The 10,000-nt window shown below is 38.9% G+C and overlaps 1 protein-coding gene across 4 annotated transcripts in view; it reads right to left on the bottom strand.

Moving 5' to 3' along the window:
• Positions 1–3,841: 3,841 nt before the first annotated feature.
• Egfr (epidermal growth factor receptor) overlaps positions 3,842–10,000 on the bottom strand; it is a 354,253-nt gene continuing 348,094 nt past the window's right edge. For 2 of the 4 annotated variants that reach the window (XM_043034063.2, XM_043034079.2), the window contains 5 exons: positions 9,705–9,880; positions 9,293–9,569; positions 8,479–9,135; positions 7,705–7,905; positions 3,842–7,559 (listed from right to left, as the gene is read on the bottom strand). In XM_043034063.2, coding sequence (XP_042889997.2) covers positions 7,201–7,559; positions 7,705–7,905; positions 8,479–9,135; positions 9,293–9,569; positions 9,705–9,880 — 1,670 coding nt within the window. In that variant the 3' untranslated portion in view covers positions 3,842–7,200. The remainder of the gene's footprint in view (positions 7,560–7,704; positions 7,906–8,478; positions 9,136–9,292; positions 9,570–9,704; positions 9,881–10,000) is intronic. The other 2 variants (XM_043034071.2, XM_086548635.1) reach the window with 1 other exon arrangement.

Below are 10,000 nucleotides of genomic sequence, written 5' to 3'. Positions count from 1 at the left end.
TTGGGATTCCTTTTGGCTCTCATCGCTATTAGGAAACGTTACTGGTCCACTGTATGCTAATTAGCAAAATGTAATGTTCACATGTAGCACACTGTCTGATCTACCATAATAACTTGCGAATATCAAGTATCTGGCAATTACACTTGGTAGGCGCGACTGATGAATGCTAATAGGAGAAAGAAAGCTTTGTTTAGATAGAATTTCTGAGAAAAGCTAATATGATATCAAATTCTAGCAGTGGACTTAAGGTTGGGCGGTATTCACTTTCTTTTTTTTTTAGGGCTGAAACTGATAATTACCTTTAAACACTGCTTATTCAGCATTGTGTTGGGTAACTGTTCGAGTGTGAATTTCCAGGAATTAGATGCTTCCAGAATGTTTTTCATACTTTTCTTTGTTTGTTTAACAGCTTTTAACATTTGCTTTTCTGCTTTCTATAGCAACACTTATAAATCACAAGGGGTGCTTTGACTGATACACAACTAAGAATCAAGGTATAACCTACAATTTTTATGAAGTATTTATTCTTTAAGCGTTTGTATCTGTACATATATCTATCCATCTATCAATCTATATATAGATTACATACTTAGATATGTCACTGGTCTTCCTCTACTGTTCTCTTCTGCGAGGATAACCTATATTACCTCATTCTCTTGAGATGTAACCACTTGCCTTAATAAACGTTTTCTGCCAACTGATTAAAAAATTCAAACTTGTGCTCATTAGACTTTCGGCTAATGAAACTGCTTGTTGTTTTGCATCCCACCCAGCCTATAGGTATAACTTCATTCAACTTATCTTTTAAAGAAAAGGCATAGCTCCACTTTAGTTTGACCGAATATATGTATGTATTTGTGTGTATGTGTGTATTACAATTCGCGTATCATATACTTCGACATGTTGTACACACGTAGACCACATTCCAAGTGTCTGCTTGAATACTGCAAAAAAGGTAGCTGATATTGTTGTTTTCCTACAAGCTTTACGACTGGACTGACCCTTTCACTTCTCTATTCCCATAATCAAGGTATGTATGTGTTTTGTATGTCAAATATATTATATTCTATGTCAGCTTCACACCATTATGCATTTACTGATGCCTCGAATGCCTTTCATGAAGTATCTTAGATAAAGCTTACTATAAGATGTTCTTAATGTGCCAGGCGTATATATATATATATATATATATATATATATATATATATATATATATATATATATATATATATAAATATATACATATATGTATATATGTATATATATACATATATACATATATGTATATATGTGTATATATATATATATATATATATATATATATATATACACACGCATATATGTATATGTATATATATAATATATATATATAAATATATATATATATATATATATATATGTATATATATATACACATATACATGTATATTATATATATATATATATATATATATATATATATATATATATATATATATACGCATATATATATATATATATATATATATAATACATATATCGTATATATATATATATATATATATATATATATATATATACGCATATATGTATATACATATATGAGTATATATATATATATATATATATATATAGATATATATATATATATATATATAAATATATACATACATAGACAGACATATTCGAAGACACTTGTCGTTGCATTAGGCCATGAGTATTTAGTTCGTGAAAGGCATAGACAACGAGCTGCAATGGTCGCGTTTCGCTCCCGGGTGTGGCCATCAGTCCGAGAGAAACTACTGCAAGTTTTACGGATTTCCAAACGCCAGACTGAATTTAAAGCTGGTCACCATTAGCAGCGATTAGTAGGAAAGTCATATGTAATACACCAATCGCCGCGCCAAGTCGGCAAGCCGTATCTATGACTCGATTTTAATTCTTCAGATAAACATTATCAATACAGACTTTAGATGTGGATTGGTTTGTTTACATATATTTTCCTTCGTAGTACATCAGTATGATATTTAGGTAGGGGTGAAATCAATATTTTGGAATGATTAAATCAGGGAAATTAAAGAAACTTTTCATTGTCATTAATAAACTCAAATAATTCACAGCCGCCCCCGACCCCCATATGGGGCCGTAAATTTATGGGTGGATCAAGTATTTCGAGCAGTAGCCTGACCCTCTCATACGTGAGGAATCTGCTATCCAGACTGAAGTTATGGAATTGATTTCCAAGCTGAAGGGTGGAAAGGCAGCGAGTATTTACAGCATCACTACTGTACTGCTGAAGTCTGGCTGTGAACCGATGACTCATGGATCGGTTGCTGTCCTGGCTGCACCGATGTTGAAGGAGGACCTCGTGAAGGGGTTTAACTCTATAATGGTTCCTGTGAAGTTAGGAGAGGCATGTCTAGTTTCTTTTCTACGAATTCAGGTGTGGAGCAAGGATGTGCCTTTGCATGGAATAGAAATAGGGTGGAGTTGTCATTCACTTTAAGTCAGTGCAGGGCAAATTGGGAAATATTAAGGTCATAACCCTTGACTTTGCTGGTGATGTTACTGACCCGTCTGAATCTCTGGATTGGATCTCATTGCATTTAGCAGTGAAGCGACCAGTGACCAAGGTCCAGGACCTCGGAAGTCTGCTGGAAGAACCAGTCACATAGATTCGGATAGCTTGGTAGTGTAGTTAATAACTCAGGGGTTGACGTCAGACCAAGAAGTCAACAGTTTTATTGGCTTGGTAGCAGGAGTCATGGACTCTCTCGATAGGAATATATCCTGTTGCCTGTGTAGGACGAAGCTGCAACGCCCTGATGATGCTGGTGTTGTTTAATGGCAGCACACCTCGGACACTCTATCCTGTGCCTTAGTCACATCCTGATGCCTTTAATAACAGGTTCTTACATCAGATCATGGGGTCCAGTTGTGGCCAAACAATGGATACACCATGAGACCACCGTCAGACCTGTCGCTCACACAGCCTGGGATGCCAACCCAGGCTATACAGACACTTGGCTTGATTGATTCTCTGAAGAAAACCCCATCCATCAGATTGTCACTTCCAGACAATCCCAGTTTTATCAACCATTTTCTAGCAGCTACTAAATCAACTTTAAAACATTTTTCTATTTTGACTTTCATAGATTTAACATGAAATTGATTGACAATGCCCTGAGTGATTATCATATTAATTAAGGAATTGTTTGCAGTCGAGTGCTTGTCGGTCAAAAAAAGAAATAAAAAAAAACAGTGTTGACGGTAAATATCCAGTTTCAAGCAAAACTTCAAGCAAAACAAAATTGATTGCAGATGATAGATGGTTATATGATGAAATATACAATCATATCTTTTTCTTTTATTCTTCTCATACTGGTCCTTGAGGGCCAGTAGATACATAGGCTACTGCAGTAGCTCTTTTAATATTGATGTTTGGGTTTATAAGTACACTTTATACCCAATGCTAGATATCATTCTTCAAGAATTTATAGACATTTAATTAATTACTATTTTGTATCCATAGTATCTATTTTTAGACAGGACTTTTATCTGTGTTTGTATCTACTGCCAAGGTATCATAGGTGAAAATTTAGGTAAAAATAATTCCCTTTATCGACAGAAAAGGTTAATTCTTTTGATTAAAATCCGACAGAAAATCATGAATTAGTCTAAAATATACAACAATGAGAAAACAAACATCATATGAACATTGGAAATAAGAATGGCATTGCAACTAAATTTAAATACCAGTTCTACATTGATTGATCTACAATATATAACTTTTAACAATTATCCTACTCTTTCATATATTTTGATCAATTAGTTCTCAAAATAAAAGGTAAGGAAAAAGCACTTGTTTTTAAACCTGAAACTTTAATTTTAAAATATGTACTGCACATCATTTGTATATTTACACAGCTAAAAATTTCTATGGACATGCAATTATTTTCAGCATAATTGACAGAGCATATAAATTCCCTGACTAAAAAAATAATAATAATAAAAAAATAAAATAAGAAAACAAATAAAATAAAAATGAAAGGTGCATTCATGACCCCAAAATTAGCAATGGTGTGATTGCAGCATAAAAAAAAAATGACAATGAACAGAAATAAAAATAAAATCATTATAAAAGTGAGACCCCTTGTATTTGGCCAACAAATCATATTATACAATATTGTACATAGTGCATTGGATTAAGATGGCTTGTTAAGACAATAAAATGTAATAAGTATGAAAATTTGAAAGTGATTTGTATGATACATTAGTCTCAAATATTGAACGTAAAGAAACTAAACAAATACAAATTTTCCATGTCATCAATCTTATGTGAGTATCTTAACAAATGCATATTATTACATCAAAGTGCCTCACTGGGTATCTATCCATCCATGCACAGTAAAAAGTTGATAAAACAAATTCAATAAAACACTGTACACAAAAATAATAACTGATAGACAACAGGCTTCTCTAATGATAACACTGTCAAACCAAAGGAAAGTGAGAAAGATGTTCTGAATCTTGCAAGCTTTAAGCTCTCTAAAGCTTGAGACATATATGTATATGTATATATATATGTATATGTATATATATATATATATATATATATATATATATATATATATATATATATATATATATATATATATATATATAAACAGGTGGTATGACAGCAACATCAACACTTGCATAGTATTGCACAAGCTGTCTGCAACAAAGAGGGGGGAGGGTGGTGTGTGGATGGAAGACTAAGCTTTAAAAAACTCATTTAAAGAGTAACAGCAGACCAAGCTTTGAGCAGAAATGGGGTAATGGAAGTTATTGCTTTGTACTATATCCTCAGCACTGTTGTCTTGGTCCAAATTCCTCCCTCAAACACTTGCTATCACATCCTTCACTGTAAGGCTAAGTACCAACACCGATGCAGTGTGGAAGAAAAAGGAGGGATTCTTAAAAAAAACAAAACAAAATGAAACAAAAATAATAAAGAAAACTCGGGCATAAAATTCGTATAAATGTCAAATACTAGCAAAAGTGATTTTTTCATATTGTATTTTCTCAAAATACTGAAATTTCAAACAATGCATGACTTCTCTCATGTTCAGGTAACAATTTCACAGAACATAAACAAATGACGCCCACGCTGAGCATGTTCACAGTTATAACACAATTAACAATTGGAACAAATAACACATTTTCTCTCACATGCAAATTGAATTGGCTGATCAGCGTTGAATGACTAAAAAGAAAATAGAGTTTAACTTCAACAGCTACTGCTTGGTCTGCCTAATGGGGAAAAAATGGCAGTTGTTTGACTTTTGGCACTTGGGGAAACCCATTATCATGAATGCAGCTGACTCAAGCATGTCCGGCACATGCACTTAAAAGTGTTCAGCAATATACTTTTAAAAAAACTTGGCAACTAAAAGAGAGGTCACTACTATTTCCACAGGTCAATGATCCTATCCTCTGGGTTACAAACAACAATTTCCTTTCATATTTTTCTTTTAAAAATATATAACAAACAGTCAATATAACCTGTAGGATTTGTCACTGATCCTGCTTTCTTTTACGAAGCAGTTTGTGTGTGATGACAGTTTGAACTGATGGCGAAGGCATGAAGAATAGCAAGTCTGGTATCCTCTTTTTGAACTCTTTGAAAAATTATCAAAATTTCAATATTTCCATACTTTCTACAAAGATTTATCACTACACATGGTACAGGTACGTATGTGCTCCAATAAAAATCCAATTGATTAGCTCTAAATAAAAGTAATGAACAAAAAAAGAACTTTCCACATGCCTCAAAAAGAAGTGGATTTTTATGAAGAATAAATCTTTAAAAAGGGTGCTCTGCATAGACAAATTTTCATGTATATATATATATAAATTATTCATGGAAGAATCAATTTACGGAAGCCTAATAGAAGAAAACTTGCTATATCTACAGCAAACAAATAAAAAAGACGATATTCAGTGTTTCCTGTGAAATATACTGGCACGTGAAAGGCATATGGGAAAAATGTAGTTTAGTGCATAGTAACGAGTGTAATGACAGACTCTACTAGTAAAAAAAAAAGTATAGAAAAATAGATTGAGCTGAGTGTTACCACACAGGGCGCTTGGTGTGCCTTTGCTTTGCAATACTTCCTCAGAAACACTGATGTCCAAACGATTTTCGCACATCAAATAAGATTGTCATGATTGCACTCAAGGATTTGTTTAATCTTTCGATTTTTCCTGTCAAGAATCCTACATCCGCAAGACTACATGGTTGAATTATTAGTCACCACTCTTGTTAAATACCACTGGGGGAAGGATGAAGGGGGGTGGGTGGGTAGGTGGAGTATGGGTGGGTTACAACTTAAGCACGAATTGGCTGTGTCGTTAGTTAAATAGAACATACTGGAATCCAACTGGGAGTGATTAAATGTTTTACGACAATGAGTGTCAGCTCTTTTATTCTGGTGACTACTGATTCACTCCATGCCTACTGAACACACATATCCTGCTCATTGAGTGGGAGGTTGTTGTCTAACTGTTAATATCATCAATAGTTACAAGCTTCCATGGGCTGGTTGGTCCACAGGTTATACACCAGTACTATTGCAACAATGCAAAATGGTCAAAATACATAAAACTATATTAAAATCACAGTATAAGATGAACTCTTGAAGAGTTCTAGCAGGCAGACTTTTTCCCTCAGTCCCGCCTGTCCACACGAGTAGCATTCAGTTTCACAAAATGGCCAGACTTTAGCTGTTGCTCAAATCTTGCAGTCCACTTAACTCCATTTACACAGAAACTTGCATCCTCATATATCACAAGTTAAAAATATTTATAAAGAACAGTATGTGGAATATAATGGAATTCACTCTTGCCACCTGGTGGTCCCTTGTCACACTACATTCCTTTGCACTGATCGCCACCGCTACTTTGGCTTGTGGCTCCCCGTGGCTCGCGTCGGCCTCCATCTCCCTTGAGTTCACACGTAAGAAATACATCACAACACATTTTTGTTCATCACAACTATTCGGTTCGTCATGTCCTTTCGGATCCGGCAGAGGTCCAACGTAAGTTCCGGGGAAACACATTTGAACACGAAACAACTCTCTTCCCTCCACAAAGATTAAGGCCATAAACACTGTTTAAAAAAGGCCACAGTTCTCAAGGTGGAAGGGTAGAGGACACACACTCCACAAGGCCATGCACTCAGACGGTTGTTTCGCTGCGTGCCGCCAGTGCGTGTTGCGTGTGAGGCGCATGGGGTGAGATTTCGTTGTAATACTCGTGAGCCATTTCTGGTGGGTGAGGATGGTGATGCTGGTGCTGCTGAGGGCCTCCGTTGCTACTGACGCTGCTGTGGCCGCTGCTCCCTCCGTAACTGCTGAATCGGCCAGGTTCTAACACCGGTACCCCGACTGTCTGTTGCGGGTGGATGCGTCGCCCAGCAGCGTGCATCTGGGCCCGGTTGTTCATCATGTGATACTCGGGGTTGTCCATTCCGACCCACTGCCCAGCTGTGCCGTTGGGACCTTTGTATGCGCGCATGTGGTCATTCCGACGTCCATCTGTGTAAACAAATGCAATATATAGACAATGCTTCAACTACAATAAAAAAAACGATTTTCAAAAGACGAACTTCCTTTACCTTTCTCTGTATTCTACAAAATATAATAAAAAAAAAAAAAATCAAAAAGCGAAAAACCAACTCACCTGGATTATCAGCCATGAGATCCATGTAGTGCTGATGAGACGGACCCATGGTGGCTAAGCCCGAGGGCTGCGGGGAAGGCATGAGATAGTCGTCCTCGTCCACGGGCAAGTCCAGCCTGAGGTCTCCCACCCAGCCGTAGCCCGGGGCAGAGGGCGGCGGGCCATGGCCGTTGAAGCACTCGTCGTCGCCTACATCCGCATCTGTGGGGGGGCAGGAGGGGGTTAGACTTCTCACGTGTGGAGGTGACTGGGTGACTTTTTTGGCAGAAGACTGATGGGTTTGGTGTGATGGAAGGATCATGCAGACACACATCGCTAGTGGTAGCTGACAGAGCCAGTGAAGTTGTTTTACAAATATTGATAATACTAAATTAAAGTCAGACATCAGAAGATGAGAAAAGTGCAATACAAGCTTTGGTCAATTATATCAGAAATGCATAATAATTAAGAAAAAATAAGAGTGCAATAACTACTGTGTATTGTAAAAGCTTCTTCATCAAAATATGATGAGTTTCACGAAGAAAATAAGTAACTGATTAATCACATTTACATTTTGTCTTAACTTAAGTGCATTTGATTAATTAATTTATCAATGTGATCATTAACTGAGCTAGAACTACTGCTAAGAATACACTCATTAAAAACATTCAGGCTTCAGTTTGGTAGCATTGCTCTGAGGACGTGCAAAATGCATTGGTGCAGGTGCAAACAAAACAGAAAAGTCGCAAGTGAGACGAGAAAAGCATGTGGTGCCAAGATGCACGAGAGACACACCTTTACCTAACATCTTGAGGGGGTCGGTGCAGTAGCGCGACGTGAGGGAGTCGCCGCGAGGCCTCTGCCCCGGGGACCCTGCAGCTCCGGCCTCGAGGTGGGCGTACTTCCTCTCCCGTTGCAGGTTATGGCGGTTCTGCGGCGACTCGGCCCTGTCGGAGATGTACTCTGCGCCGGCGCCTGTGCTGTAGCCGCCCATGGTCTTCTTCACGGGGGTTGTCGGGTTGGAACTTGATGTCGAGGAGGTGGTGGTGGTGCCGGTGACCCCGACGCTGCCTGTGCCATACTTGGGTTGCAGGTACTCCTCGGCTGCCATGACGACGCCGTCACCCTCGATGGCCGAAGAGAGGGAGCGGATGAGCTCCCTCTCATCCTGGGGTGTGTAGGATGGCAGTCGCATCAGTTTGTCTCCTGGGATCACCAGGAACCTCCCAGGATCCCGCGCCATCTTCGCAAACTCCTCGGCAAGCTCTCGGAAACTCGGCCGGCTCTCCGCGTCCAACATCCAACAGCGGATCATGAGCATGTAGACGTCAATGGTGCAGATCGCAGGCTGGGGCAAGCGCTCGCCCTTCTCCAGCAGGTCGGGGACTTCTCTTGCCGGGATGTCCTCGTACGGCCGTCCTCCGTAAGTCAGAATCTCCCACACGGTTACACCTGGGAAAGAAGAGGACGGTTTAGTGGACCGGTAGAGGAACCCACACTATTTAATTCATTATGACAACCAAATATAATGAACAGCAACAAATTCCAACCCAATATTATCAGCGGCAATAAATAGACAAAACTCAAATCCAGAGCCCAGGTCACTCACCAAAAGCCCAAACATCGGACTTGTGAGTGAATATCCGATGCTGAATGCACTCGAGCGCCAGCCACTTGATGGGCATTTTCCCGCCCGCAGCCTTGTACTCCTCCTCGTTATAATCTAAGAGTTTGGCAAGACCGAAATCGGTGATCTTGACGCAGTTTGGCGTCTGGACCAAGACGTTTCTCGCTGCCAAGTCTCTGTGCACTAGTCGACGATCTTCCAGGTAGGCCATTCCGCGGGCGATCTGTGTACACCAGTTGAGTAGGGGCTTCGATCCCACCTGCGGGGCAGAAACAGTGTCAAATGAGTAAAAAAAAAAAATCTAAAAAAGATCTAAACTTACACTCTGATGAACCAGAACTCGTCTATTCCACGCCATTCGAACAAAATATATTGAGTACGTCAGGATTTTTACCTTATCCTTGTTATTCCGAACGTAGTCAAGCAAGCACCCCAGGGGCATAAGCTGCGTCACCAGCATGATCTGGGTAGTCATGCACACTGCCAGGAGTTGCAGGAGATTCGGGTGGTCCACAGAGGCCATAATGTAGGCCTCCTCCAGGATCTCTTTATTGACATTCGTCCCTGTACCTGCGATGGAAAAATATAATGTATAAACACCAACATTCGGGTTCTCTTGCATCACCTGAGTCCACTCCACTTGCTTATGCTAGGTGGAATATATGCAACATTGCAGGACAACTAAAGAAG

This window comes from Penaeus japonicus, unplaced genomic scaffold, assembly GCF_977035675.1.
Source record: "Penaeus japonicus unplaced genomic scaffold, GWHDUDI00000001_assembly GWHDUDI00000021, whole genome shotgun sequence".
NCBI classification, from domain to species: domain Eukaryota; kingdom Metazoa; phylum Arthropoda; class Malacostraca; order Decapoda; family Penaeidae; genus Penaeus; species Penaeus japonicus.
Note: the sequence above shows the minus strand (reverse complement) of the source record. Positions and strands in the feature narration are given on the sequence as shown.